Source organism: Amia ocellicauda, chromosome 1, assembly GCF_036373705.1.
Source record: "Amia ocellicauda isolate fAmiCal2 chromosome 1, fAmiCal2.hap1, whole genome shotgun sequence".
In the NCBI taxonomy this organism is placed as follows: domain Eukaryota; kingdom Metazoa; phylum Chordata; class Actinopteri; order Amiiformes; family Amiidae; genus Amia; species Amia ocellicauda.
The window spans coordinates 21,939,518-21,954,320 of NC_089850.1; the positions used below are offsets into that span (position 1 = coordinate 21,939,518).

The 14,803-nt window shown below is 39.0% G+C and overlaps 1 protein-coding gene across 2 annotated transcripts in view; it reads left to right on the top strand.

Annotated features, from left to right (window-relative positions):
• Positions 1 to 13,096, top strand: part of tab2 (TGF-beta activated kinase 1 (MAP3K7) binding protein 2) — a 39,985-nt gene extending 26,889 nt beyond the window's left edge. The window contains exons 3-7 of one of the 2 annotated variants that reach the window (XM_066699005.1): positions 10 to 1,717; positions 3,641 to 3,801; positions 5,365 to 5,458; positions 6,341 to 6,421; positions 11,125 to 13,096. In XM_066699005.1, the coding sequence (XP_066555102.1) occupies positions 10 to 1,717; positions 3,641 to 3,801; positions 5,365 to 5,458; positions 6,341 to 6,421; positions 11,125 to 11,270 (2,190 nt within the window). In that variant the 3' untranslated portion in view covers positions 11,271 to 13,096. Of the gene's footprint in view, positions 1 to 9; positions 1,718 to 3,640; positions 3,802 to 5,364; positions 5,459 to 6,340; positions 6,437 to 11,124 lie in introns of both variants that reach the window. The other variant, XM_066698996.1, reaches the window with a different exon arrangement.
• The last annotated feature ends 1,707 nt before the right edge of the window (positions 13,097 to 14,803 follow it).

Sequence of the window (14,803 nt, forward strand, 5' to 3'; positions counted from 1 at the left end):
TCTCCTTAGAACAACAACAATTTGGATGCCTGTTGTGAATTATTGTCCCAGGTGAGCACTGCCTATCTTTACGGTGAAGGAAATCAGAATTTCTCGGACGATTCAAGTCTTTCAGGACTCCGAAATCACATGACCCAGCTGAACCTGGGCTTGCAATCTCAGAATGTGCACCAGCCCTCATTGCGGGACGGAGTGAGAATGAATGGCAGCAGAACTCTGGCCCACAGCCTCAGTGACGGGCCGCTTCAGGCAGGACAGCCCAACAGTGAGTTTTTTCAGCAGGAACCCCAGTCGGCTCCGGTGCAGGTGCCCTCAAGCTTAAACGTCTTTGGTGTTATGGACACATCACGAAAACCACACCCACCCCAACACCTTGGACTGTACCAGTTGGGCACCAAAGGACACTCCATGGGCTCCCAGCAGGCACCAAGGTTCAATCCCATCACCGTCACGCTGGCTCCCAATATTCAGACTGGCCGTAACACTCCCACCTCTTTGCACATACACGGTGGGCCCCCACCTGCCCCAAACAGTCCACAGGGTAACTCTATCTATATAAGGCCTTATGTCTCTCAATCTGGTACAACCCGACAATCACAACAGCATCACCAGCAGCAGCAAGTGGGCTGGCCACAGTATAGCCCCAGTTCTCAGCAGCAGCAGGTCTACCAGATTTCCCACCCCTCCCAGCTGTCTGGCACTTGGACAATTCCCTCCTCCCAGTATAGCTCCTCACATACCTCATCGCACCAGTCGCAGGGCCACCAGACGTCACATGTCTACATGCCCATTAGCTCGCCCACTACTCCTCAAGCGCCTTCCTTCCTTCAGGCTCCTACTGGAGGCCTGCCCTCTTCCTCATCCTCCTCTTCTTCCTCCACCACGCCCGCACCTTCGTCCTTTAGCCAGTACAACATACAGAACATCTCCACTGGGCCACGCAAGAACCAGATTGAAATCAAACTTGAATCGCCCCAGCGGAGCAACTCCACCACGACTGCTGTTCTGCGCCCCGGCGGAGGCGTAGGGTCGGGTAGCGGGCCCCGGTCTTCCTCTTCCACCTGCTCCTCCTCCTCTTCGGTCTCCTGCTCTTCATCTGTCGCTGCTGCTGGTATGAGCTCCACAGCCCCCCTTTCCATCGGTGGCCCAGCCCTGAGCCGCAGTCAACCCACCGTTTACATTGCCGCCAGCCCGCCCTCGGCATCTACTGCCGCCCCTGATGAGGCCTTGATGGCCTCCTCTGGATCCCGCTCTCAGCCCAAATTTTACATTTCGGCCAACGCCTCGGGAGATGACGCCGGCTGTCGAAACCCCCCCACTCTCTACATCTCGGCAAACCCTCCCCTGCCGGGCCAAACAGGGCCCAGGAACATGTCGGGCCAGGTGAGCGTGTCCCCTGCTTATATCCACCACCACCCTCCCAAGTCCCGGGCCTCCATGGGTGGCAGCGCCACGGCCACCTCCCCCCGCGTGGTCGTCACTCAGCCCAACACCAAATACACTTTTAAAATCACCGTTTCGCCTAACAAGCCTCCGGCTGTCTCTCCTGGCGTAGTTTCCCCTACTTTTGAGCCCACCAATCTTCTCAGCCTCCCTTCAGATCACTTTGTGGAGCCTGAGTCCCATCATCTCTCAGACCCAGTGTCGACACACAGGGACAGGCCCAGTGAGGCCCGAAGACTCAGCATGGGCTCTGATGATGCTGCCTATACACAAGGTAAGAACCACCCTTTAAAAACTTTGTTGAGATGGTTTTATAGAATGTATGACCTTGTTTCCCAATAATATTTCTTATGTAAGTTCAAGGCAATGAAGAATCTGATTCATATGACATTTTGGGTGGAAACGAGCATTTTACAGTTAAATGGAATGATGATTTTTTTTTTATATATATATATATATATATATATTATATTCCTTTTTACACACTGCTGTTTGGTTAATTTTGTAAATTTAGAGGAGAAAACAATAACATCTCATTATTTATTAGGCTAGGACTATAACGCTGAAACAGCAGAGTGGAAGATAAATCCTGTGCTCATGTCCTGAAACAGAATAAACACTCCTTTAGGGGTATAGACAGCAACCACAGGTTTGAAGGTTACACTTTTAAGTGTCAAAAGTTCCTAATCTAGAATTCACATACTTTGCTATACTCCTGCCAACACACACCAGTCATCACACCAGTAACTTCGATAGTGGTAAAAGTGGTAGCAAAATTTGTTCTCATAACCCTGAAGAAGGATAGTTGTATATAGAGAGACAGATTATAGATAGATATATATAATCTGTGTCTCCATCTAACACATTAGAGGGGAAATCAAAACACAGAGTGGTGTTAGAGCAAAGGACGAATTCCAGAACAGACCTCTCGGGGACAGGAGCGTGCTTTAGGAATGCTCATTAAGAACTATTATACCTATATTTTAATATGATGTTTGGGTTTGTTTTTGTTGTCTTTCATGTGTGAGATAGAAAAGAGGTATAAGAGCACAACATGCATTTACTCACTAGATAGGGAAGTACCCAGTAGCTGGAGTGTAAAGTGTTGAAGCAAAGCACTTCCTTTTTTGGAGTTTTGACTGGATAACATGTGATTCATTCACAGTCCTCCTCTTACTGCAGTGACTACTTTGTGGTTCTGTTCAGCTGCCGACTCCCACTCTTTCCATGTTAGCTAATATAGAGTCATTCATGCTTGAGTCAGATTCTTCAATGTCCAAAATAAGTTAATGTGAATAAAAGTGTTTTTAATTGTTTTCATCTTGATATTATACGGTGTCTACATTCAAATTAAAACGGACAGGGTTTTCAATCTTTGAATTCCATGAATTAAGTGACTACAGATGGTTTTCTATGCACTACTGCTCTTTGCAGAAAGCCTTATTGATATGTTTAACTTTAAAGCTTTCCAGAAATAAAACTTATTTGTAAAAGGGTGTAAACATTCCTGAGCAGCTTATTAGTATTAGTTGAAAATGTGTATGCTGAGGTAAAAACTTAAAAATTATTTCTGCGATTACCTACCAGAAAGTTGGAAGGTTTATTTTGTACAACATTGAAAAGAAATGCTGTCACAACAGCAGTAATTGTAGTTTTCTCACTTACACAAAAGACGTATGAGGCAGTCATAGAGAACAAAAAAAGTCATACTTGGTTTTATTGGAAAATCTTAATTATTTTAATCTGAATCGGAATCACTGTTATGTCTTAAATGTGTAAAACCTGTCAATGGACAGTTTGAATTTAAATGTATGTGTATGTTTTGGAGTTTTCAGCATAATTTGAATTTGTTTCTAGAAATACCTAAACACAACAAGCACTATGACATTTAGTTCTTAAGTGAAATCCAGTGCTCCAGTAGAACAGCTGAAGCATGGAAACATGTTGAAAAACCTTTGTAATAATCCTCTTTGTAGAAATGCTTTATCAAATTTAAATCTATGAAACACATGGCACCTGCAAATTTTGAATTTCATAATTTTTGTTAAGGCACATTTTTACTGGTACTAGCACATATATTAATTGTAAAATGGAAACCCTTTTTCTGTAGTATATTAGTGTGAACAGCAGGTACTGTATGGACCTCTGAAGCTTCTCAAAGCCGTCCAGTTTACTGTACCCCTGACCTCCCTTACAGCTCTGTTGATACATCAGAAAGCCAGGATGGAGCGACTGTGGCATGAGCTCGAGCAGAAGAAGAAGAAGCTGGAAAAACTAAAAGCAGAGGTCAATGAAATGGAGAACGACCTCACACAACGACGTCTGCAGAGATCAAACTCTGTTTCCCAAACCCCCTCTGTGAGTCCTAGTGGCTTTGGCCAGAATTTGTGTTACTTTGTTTAGCCACACTTTGTCATAGGATGAACCCAACAAACTGATGATTCTGAAATCAAGATTTCATCAGTAGATGCTAGATGGATCCTTGGAGAAAAGTGTGCAGTTCTTCCTGTGGATTTTGGTAGCATTCTTAAATTAATCATGATTACCATTTCAAATGTGTACCTCAGACCTTTACTAATTTCAATGCTCGTCTCTACACCTTGACAATACAAATGCAAACATTGAGGGTATTGGGGGAAAAAAATAAAATAAGAATTAAACTTAAAGATTTGCTCAGCTGTGGAAACAACACATCTATTTCTATAGCAGACTATACATAAGTCCCATACGGCTTGAAAAATATAAAATTTACAAAATATGAGGGATGTGAACTAATCCAGCTAGGCCTAATTCATGGATGGAAACAAAGTATTTGTGAGACTAATAATGCCTGGATTTACATAATGCACTTTCACCAAACACAGAATCGCTTCTGAAAAGCCGTAGGGATAATGGAACCCTATCAGTTTTTTTTAAATAAATGTAGTGGCTTGTACCAGGCTAAGGAGAGGCCTGTGAATCTGAAAATGTAGGTTACAAAAGGAATCTATATCTAGATTTTGATGTGAAAATATCTATACATACATATACACAAAGGAAAATGTTGAAAATGCCACATGATGTTTTGCACATTTTAGGCCCCTGTATAGCAGCCTGAAGGTTTTAAAGTGGAAAATACAAGCAATGAAAAAAAAGTAACTTACATTTTTGCTTATATGCAATTGGTGGTTTCCTGAAACTGCAGAAATGCTAGGATTAACAGAAATCTCAGTGCATTTGTTTTTTTGTACATTCAAATATTACATTTTATGTATTTTATAAAATTTCAGTTTATTTTTCAACTTGCATCTAGTGCTGCACAATGTGCAGTTGAATAATGGCAATTTTTTGTTTTTTTGATAAAGTAAGGGTCACAACTCCATGCCAGCATCAAATTTTACATTTATTTTGATGTTCTGTAATTTGTATATTACTTTAGACGTATAATGGGTTAAGGATTTCCCTATCTTCTATTTTACATATCCGCAATATCGAGCAAAGTTACCAACACCTTTTCATGTGAGACCTCTTGTCTCAGCTGGAGATGAACACATAGCTGAATATAATGTAGCCTCCTTTTTTCTTACAGGAAAAGTTGGGTCCATCTTGTCCTGGTCTTGTTCTATCTGCTATGGTCAACAGTTGTCAGTTTATAGAGATCGTTTAGCCATTTCTAAATTATTAAATTTGAGCACCAGAATACAACTTAAAACAAACCAATGCAGCAGTGCCCTTAGTGTCTGTTTTGTTGATGTCATCCAATTAAACCGGCACTCAACAAACCCCTCTAGGTCAGACATGAACTTTGACTTTGGTTTGACTTTGATCTAAAAGCTGGCAGGGTTCATGACTCAAGCAGAAGAGTTGATTTTGTGGACTTATCTTAGGATGGCATTTTTTGTTCTGTGTATTTATTTATGCATGTATTTTTTGTATTTTAAGATTGAGGAAATGCAGCAGTTAAGATGCAAGAACAGAATACTGCAGATTGATATAGACTGCTTAACCAAAGAAATTGATCTCCTGCAAACAAGAGGTATGCCGAGTATTTTTTTTTGTCAAACTATTGACAATGTGTCCCAAATCGTATATCCAGAAGTACAACACCTGTGCGGGGAAATGTTCTGTAAACAGTCTGTTAAAAGCCACTTTCAACAAAGCATTATAGCATATATAGCCTACATCAATTACAACTACATGAATGTGGTTTTAATAAGCTTGTTATACTATTTTTTTTCTGAATATGATTTCACAAGTGTAATTTGTGTAATTCTCAATTTTTTTATCAATAAGAAGAAACACTAGTTGGGCAAATTGTATGAATTGTTTTTCCATTGTTGCTGCAACTAATATTTCCTGAAATGCACACAACTGTTTTAATTTAATCAATACATAATTATTTTGGTTTTACAAGACTTACTCGTATTCCCTCTAGAAGCAGAAAGCATTTTGTATTCAGTGAAGGTACTGCTATTGTACTGTTAACTAGCAGTTGTTTCCTGAATTGCATCCTGTTGCTGGTTGGCAGCAAGGGATTTATTATCCTCTTGGCAACATTTCACTAATCACATGTCACTGGGGAATTGTCAACAAAGTAGGCACAGACAAATCTTTTCAAGTATGATTTCACATTAAGCATGTATGTAATTCTATTATTAATACTGTGTATTGAAAACAAAATGTGAAGCTGATAAGTCTTATCAGTGAAATGGTAATTGTGCCTTTTGGTGCAGTTGTCTTTTAGTGGAAGGTGTTTAATGCTGTGCTTCGTGTTTTCTGTAAATTCACCTACTCTAATGACTTTGGTTTATTTTTCTGTTCTGTAATTACTCTCTCATTGTTCTGTAAACTGATGCAGTCTTCGGTTGCAGTGGTGTATAGAAAATGTAGTGTAATCAATTGTTTTAATTCGTTACAGGACCACACTTTAATCCCAGTGCAATTCATAACTTTTATGACAACATTGGATTCCTAGGTCCTGTTCCACCCAAGCCCAAAGGTACTTTAACTGTTGGTAAGTGTTAGAGGGGGGAAAAAAAAAGAGAGAAAAAAAAAAAAAATTCCTAGTCATTTAAGTTTCTCCCCAACCCTGCTTTACTTGATTTATGTACGCATAATATCTCATTCTCTTTTTATCGTGAAATTAATAATGGTACTAGTACTACTAGGTAGGAAGGTGTAGATAAACCCTCAATCTAAATTAAGGATAGGAGAGAAGCATCATCCCCACACCATCAAACCTTTTTATAATAGATACAAAACATGTTTTTTCTTATACTTAGTCATGTTTTATTTGAGAAATGTTTTTAATATTTTTCCATTTTACTTAGCCCATTATCCAATTTCATCATCTCCTTTAAAGCTGTCAGGCCCAGATTGTTTAGGCATTGTAGACAGGAGAGGGATAATAAATTCAAAGTTAAAGGAAGACCCCACCACCTTCCCACCTATTTTACCTCTGGGTTGGTATCTTTCCTTCACTGCCTGCTTTTTCTTTCCTGGTCTTTTCTTCTTTTGCAGTGCTCTTATGCTGTGTTATAATATGTGTTATAATATATGCTCTTATAACTAGTGCAAACATTTTGATCTTGGAAATCAGCTTTTTGAAATTGATATAATACTGTTTTTCGGTTATCTGCACTGCTTTGCTTATGCATCTGTATGCTGCTATGGCTGCAACTATAGCTTCATACTTAACAGTAATAGCTGGTGATGTTGACTGAATAGACATGGATCAAAGGCTATAATAGGTTTTGATGTTGAGTGACAGAAAGCCCAGAGTGTGAACTAATGAGTGCTCTCAAGTGGGAATATTTTGATGAGGAGTCTTATGCAAAATAATAGCAAAATATTAATTTTACATTGTATTTTGATATGGTTAGATGCACTTAGTCTCAATTATATTACACAATGATTTTTACATGTGGTTCCATAATTTAGACTAATGGTGTGTGTTTGTAAATGTATATATGTGTATATGTATGTATATAATCTATATCCTGGAACCATTTGCAACTGGTTCCTTACCTGTCCTTAAGTTTATTAAAGTAATAAACAACAGATTTATTTGGCTTTTAAACGGTAACAGATGTGCAGCTATATGAAAAAATACATTTTAAAACACTTTGGCATACAGAGCTTTTTAATGCATTAAAGTGGCCTATGTGGTTAAATATAATTAAAATGTTTACATATGTGCCCTTTAAAATGCAGTATTTATCTGCATTTTCTTTTAAACCGAAAATTAACAAAACTGAAATATGCCATTCATACAGTGAGGGGAAAAAAGAATTTGATCCCCTGCTGATTTTGTACGTTTTCCCACTGACAAAGAAATGATCAGTCTATAATTTTAATGGTAGGTGTATTTTAACAGTGAGAGACAGAATAACCACAAAAAAATCCAGAAAAACGCATTTCAAAAAAGTTATAAATTGATTTGCATGTTAATGAGGGAAATAAGTATTTGATCCCCTATCAATCAGCAAGATTTCTGGCTCCCAGGTGTCTTTTATACAGGTAACGAGCTGAGATTAGGAGCACTCTCTTAAAGGGAGTGCTCCTAATCTCAGCTCGTTACCTGTATAAAAGAAACCTGTCCACAGACGCAATCAATCAATCAGATTCCAAACTCTCCACCATGGCCAAGACCAAAGAGCTGTCCAAGGATGTCAGGGACAAGATTGTAGACCTACACAAGGCTGGAATGGGCTACAAGACCATCGCCAAGCAGCTTGGTGAGAAGGTGACAACAGTTGGTGCGATTATTCGCAAATGGAAGAAACACAAAATAACTGTCAGTCTCCCTCGGTCTGGGGCTCCATGCAAGATCTCACATCGTGGAGTTTCAACGATCATGAGAACAGTGAGGAATCAGCCCAGAACTACACGGGAGGATCTTGTTAATGATCTCAAGGCAGCTGGGACCATAGTCACCAAGAAAACAATTGGTAACACACTACGCCGTGAAGGACTGAAATCCTGCAGCGCCCGCAAGGTCCCCCTGCTCAAGAAAGCACATGTACAGGCCCGTCTGAAGTTTGCCAATGAACATCTGAATGATTCAGAGGAGAACTGGGAGAAAGTGTTGTGGTCAGATGAGACCAAAATCAAGCTCTTTGGCATCAACTCAACTCGCCGTGTTTGGAGGAGGAGGAATAACCCCAAGAACACCATCCCCACCACCAAACATGGAGGTGGAAACATTATGCTTTGGGGGTGTTTTTCTGCTAAGGGGACAGGACAACTGCACCGCTTTAGAGGGACGATGGACGGGGCCATGTACCGTCAAATCTTGGGTGAGAACCTCCTTCCCTCAGCCAGGGCATTGAAAATGGGTCGTGGTTGGGTATTCCAGCATGACAATGACCCAAAACACACAGCCAAGGCAACAAAGGAGTGGCTCAAGAAGAAGCACATTAAGGTCCTGGAGTGGCCTAGCCAGTCTCCAGACCTTAATCCCATAGAAAATCTGTGGAGGGAGCTGAAGGTTCGAGTTGCCAAACGTCAGCCTGGAAACCTTAATGACTTGGAGAGGATCTGCAAAGAGGAGTGGGACAAAATCCCTCCTGAGATGTGTGCAAACCTGGTGGCCAACTACAAGAAACGTCTGACCTCTGTGATTGCCAACAAGGGTTTTGCCACCAAGTACTAAGTCGAAGGGGTCAAATACTTATTTCCCTCATTAACATGCAAATCAATTTATAACTTTTTTGAAATGCATTTTTCTGGATTTTTTTGTTGATATTCTGTCTCTCACTGTTAAAATACACCTACCATTAAAATAATAGACTGATCATTTCTTTGTCAGTGGGCAAACGTACAAAATCAGCAGGGGATCAAATACTTTTTTCCCTCACTGTATATTGTTTGTTTTTAAACCCAGATTAATTCTAACTTTCCAAAAATACCATGTTAGTCTTCTGTATGTTTGCAGAATTTATATCTTAAAATGGGGTTACTGCTAAAAACTAATTTCATACTCTGAATTCAGCACCTTATAAAATGACTGTTTAAATACATTTTATATCTATATAAAAACATTATTTTAAATCATAAGCAAATATTCCTGATTTATGTTTCTAATTGAACTTAATAGTTATTCTCTTAAAAATATGCCTGTCTTAAAAAAATTGTGATGTGGCTTATACAAATCCAGGGTACATTACTTTATCAGCTTGTTTGTAGGGGCATTGCAATAAAGTACAGCAACAGAGCTAATGTAGTATTACTAAATTTACTGACTCCATACAGTCGTATTTATATGGTATTCATCTATTGACAACAATAATGTGCTCTTGAAGCCTATTGTAGTTATGATGTACCTTTATCCTGTTTTTGTCATGCACAAAGGGCTGTTTTCAGAGACCTACATTAGCACTAGTCCTGGCCTTCCCAATGTTATGTTAGGTCGAGTGGTCTTAAGACTGGCACTAATCAGGGTCTGTGAAACCAGCCAAAAGGCTGTAGTACTTTTAAAGTTACTAAATAAACACCACTTTAACCAGGTTTGTCTTACTTTCCCTTTTTATATTATGTCCTGTATTTAACTTTGCATTACTTTGTTTACATTTGTGCATGCTGACTCATTTCATGTGATTTAAGTTATCCTTTGCATGCCTCCGGCACAGAGCTCTAGTACATTAAAGTATTACTGTAGCAAAAGCAGCATTTTCAGTGATTTCCAACATTTTAAAACTAATGAAGTTAGATATGTAGGGGGAAAAATACCAGCTTTGCAAAGCCTTTTTCCCAACAGGATTGTCTGTCGTTAGGGTCTAATATCATCATGTTTCATCATCGTTTCATCATGTGAAAAATTGTAATATACTTAGGATACAGTGTGATGCATGCGTAATAAATTGCTTGATGTTTTTGGTTGACATGATGATGGTTCAAGTTTTGAGATCCAATCCATTGCAAGTAGTTTTAAATCCTTCCGAGCAGACTGAATATCATTTATTTTTTAAAGCACTGATTGCATTGAAGCTGTGGTGAAACTAACCTTTGATCTTGAGCTGAAGTCTCAGAGCATGCAGTGACTGAACTGAAATTATACCACAGTGTTACCATTTTAGAAATGGCTTGTTATACATCTTGCTGCTTTCTCTGAATATTGTAGGACAGGCTTCACATACCTCTAATTGTTCACTGACAGCTTATCCTGTTGTTACCACTACAACTGTTTTCTTCAAATACAAAGTCTTTACAGCTGCAGCCTGGAAGACCCTGGGAGGCTGGGAAGTTCTTTCTTTTACAACATCTTTTTTTTCTCTCCGTCAATTTACAGCCACATGTGGTAACCACTGTAGGTGGAGACATTGGTGGTTTTGCAGCCATAAGACCTCTGTGCTGCAGTACACTATCGAGAGAGAGCACAACAATGTTCCCCTTTGTCGGCAGAAGGAGAGGAATGCATAATTTAATGAACTGAATCCGTCCCAGATAATAACAGTGCTGTCAATCCGAGTCAGAATTTCTTCAGAAGGTGCACATGGCAGACTGCATCATTTGTAGGTTTAGTGAGCAAACTTATAAACCCCCCCCCCCCCCCCCCCCCAATGCAGGCCTGTTAAATTGAAAAAAGCCTTTCATTACCGTATCCTGGTGTTTTTGCATTTCTGCTTGTAGCCCAGTAATAATAATCAGTGTATATCTTTTTGTTTGTAACCCTCTGTGGTTCTCGTTTCCTTTCCCCACCAGAACAGAGATCCCTTGCTAAGACCCCAAAGACTGTAGCAGACACGGAGGAGGATGAGGGGGCCCAGTGGAGCTGCACAGCCTGCACCTTCCTAAACCACCCGGCCCTCAACCGCTGTGAACAGTGTGAATTTCCCAGGCACTTCTGAGCCACCAGGCACCCGTACCCTTTCTTCTTTTCCTTTTTTTATGAGAATTTAAAACTAGATTAGAAAAGGTGTTTTTTTTTTTTTTTCATGAATAAGATCTGGCCAGGTTTTTTTTTTTTTTTTTTTTTTTTTTTCTTTCTTCTTCATTCATTGTTTCACAGCTTTTATGTAGGATGCTGTCCGCTGAAGGCTTGACTGGATAGTGTTTACAGGTTGTGTACTTAATAACGAATAGAGCTGATAATACCTCACCTTTGGGACAACGGCACTTCGGGGAACCTGTTCAATTTTTAAAGTAAATGTCATAAACTTTTCACGAGAGGCCTCTTCTTCCATGTGCAGTATTATCAGTGCTTCCCTTCAGTGTAATGGTCAGGGCAGGGTGCTACGATTCACTTTGCCCTCTTTTCTGTGATACTGGGGACACGTCTTTCAGTGGTTCAAAGAGGGGAAAAATCCACTGTCACACTACATTTGAAGGGAAAAAATAAACATTAAGAAGCTAGTCTGGACCATCTAATTGGTTGCTGTTTTTTCAAAGGATATTGGGAAGAAAACAGTGTTACTGGCACTGATACTCACCGCGTCCCTCTCCTTGATTGCCTCCACTCTGCGTCTCTACAATCCACAGTACAACACAATGGAAGTGAAACTGCATGCTTTGTATGTACAGTACACAGTGAAAAATACCCCCAAGCTTCTCTTACTGTACATAGTTTTAGAATCTGCTTTAAATTACTTTTTTCTTCACGCTAAGAGTTTCTTGTATTTCCTGTAAGTATAGTGTAATAGTCTTGATTAACTGTTTTTTTCCTTTAAAGCAAATAAGCACGATGTCCCTTTAAGCTTTTTACTTTATCTGTGAGAAGTGAAGCCTTAAATAAAAAAAAAAGAGCAAAAATATGAATCTATGCACGAGCTTTCTCTGCTCAGTCTGTTCATTGCTCCTGTAAATGTTGATATTCCACGTATGACCTGCAGATGCAGCTAAGACGCAAGATGGAGATTTTAATTCGGATTGAATCTGAGATTTTACAAATCAAGACTGAAGCTCACAGCAGATGACAAACGGCCAACTTATCTTACAACTTGTGGTTGTAAATGTTTCGGGGGTTTTTAAAGTTTGAGGCTAAAAGAGGGACTTAAAATTGTTTCATGAATACTTTGTATAAAGTGACTCATTCAGGCAGGATGATGGTCTGGTGTTGAGAATGAACGATGGGGTTGTCAGTGCAGTCCACACGAAACCTAATTTGAAGGCTACCTTTGTAAGGACTTTCAGATTGGAGATTGAAAACAGTGTCAATAGATCTGTATATATACAAACAATACCCTTTTTAGTTCCCCGAATATTCTTAACTTTTTTTTTCATTTTCATCATGCCTGACTTCTGAGAATTAAACCGCAGGATCAGCAGTGATGAAACACTTTTTTCAATTGAAATCCCACATTTTTTTCCCCTAAATCGTTTACTTTGGTATTGGTTTGATAATGATGTTTTTAAAAAAAAAACATAAGTTTACCAGTTCATTTCTTTACATTTGTGAAATAGTTTTTAAGGAATTTGTAAAGTTTGTCACATGTTGTGTAGGGCTGCTGCACATTTTTTAATGGTTGTTCTATCAATCTATGCAAGTTTTTTTTTTTTAATCAAGTACTTAATTTCTAAATCATGGAAATAAATTTGGTACCGAAATCCCAGAGCATATACATCAGACTTTAATTTTTTAATCAAGAGCAACTCAGTTTTCAGCTTCATCTGCAGTTCTGTGTGAAGATTGAGTCAGTTAATACAGTACGTTTTATTAATAAAAATCTAATTTGGATATCTACTTTTTTTTTTTTTTTGGTTTTAGCTGGGAAAACTGTCTTTGTAACAGATAAGTTATTTGTAAAAATTAAAAAAAAAAAAAAAAAAAAAAAAAAATTTTGCTTGGTGCTTTTTTCTCATTGAGGATAAGTCCCATCATTTTATAAATGCTGGGGTAGAATGCTGTGAAGGGTGGGGAATTATTGATAATCTTCATTAATGACTTTCATTATTGTTCCAGTTTAAGGTTTGTACAGTAGATGGCACTAAACTACCAAATGACAGAAATGTGCGGCTTGTGATTGAATTTCAAAAACGATTTTGCTAATTTTTGGATTAAAATAAGGCATTAAGGAATATTGTCTATTAATTTTATCTATGCTGTATCAAGACTCATCTTAAAACCCTGAACAATGCCATCTAAATGATTTCTTGGTTTTCTGACTCATATGTGACATGTTTACAAACCATATTGCAAAAAGTATTCAAACAACAAATCGCAAAGGACTGGTATTTACAATGTGTAATGTTGTCGGCTGACTCCTCACCTCCGTTACTGCCGCGCTGTTGATTTGCCCTCCAGTTCACCCCTGAGTTTCTCTGAATGGAGGCCACAGTGTTCAGATTTGTAATTGAATGTTTGCAGCACAATTCATGGAAATAAATTCAGTTTAAACCATTGGGTTACACCAATCCATTATACCAATTGGCAATACACTGTTTTCCATAGAAATATTGTATGTAGTGGTGCTCTTAAGAAGTAGATCTTACAATAGAGGAATATAAACTTGCATCAATAAACTATGAAAATGCAGTAAACTAATTGATCTAATGGGCAGTTTATGCGTCGCATGGCCAAGGTAGGGAATGCTCGCAGACGTGTACAGTGCCTTGCAAAAGTATTCAGACCCTCTCATTTTATTGCTTTAAAGCCTGCAGTCATGACACTTTGAAATAAGAATTAAATGGATCCACAACCTGCTCCACGCATTCAAACCAAAACCAAAACAAGTGTATTCAATCCTTTTGCTCTGGCAATTCTAATTTAATTTGGGTTTGTAAAATGACCTTACCAACCCATATGAGTACTTGAATGGCCTCTGTGTGCAATAATTGTGGATGTCATGATTTCAGAATAACACACCTGTGAGCTGCTTTGTTCAGGGATTGGATTTCAAGCAAAGACTCAGCCATCAAGACCAAGGAGCTTCCAAAGCAAAAGTAAATTTAAACTAAATGAGTCTGAAATGGAAGGTGAAATCAGAAAGTGGTCTTGACAGTTTCCCCTGGCAGGTCAAGATCTTTCTCCATGTAGGCAGAATCTAGCAGTTTATGTACAGTAACAAAAGCATTCAAAAGACATTTCTTACCATTTTGAGGCATAACATCTAGAGGTGCAAGCTGAAAGACACTTTTACTGGAACTGTGCAAGAAGCAGATGCATTTCCCGAACCTGCCTCACTCCCTTCTCCATCCCTCCCCTGCCTGTCTGTACTTTCTTATCTTGACTAGAAACATAGGAGGCCTATTTACTTTGTTTTGACAGGAAACTGGTAAGGGATGCCACTGAGGCCAACAACGGCTTTCAAATGGCTGAGATGGGAGAAAATGTGCATCAGTCAACAATATCCAGAACACTGCACAAAACTAGGCTGTTTGATTGTGTGGCAAGAAGGAAGCCATTACTAAAACTTATCTCCAAAAATTTGGAATTTGAATGTTT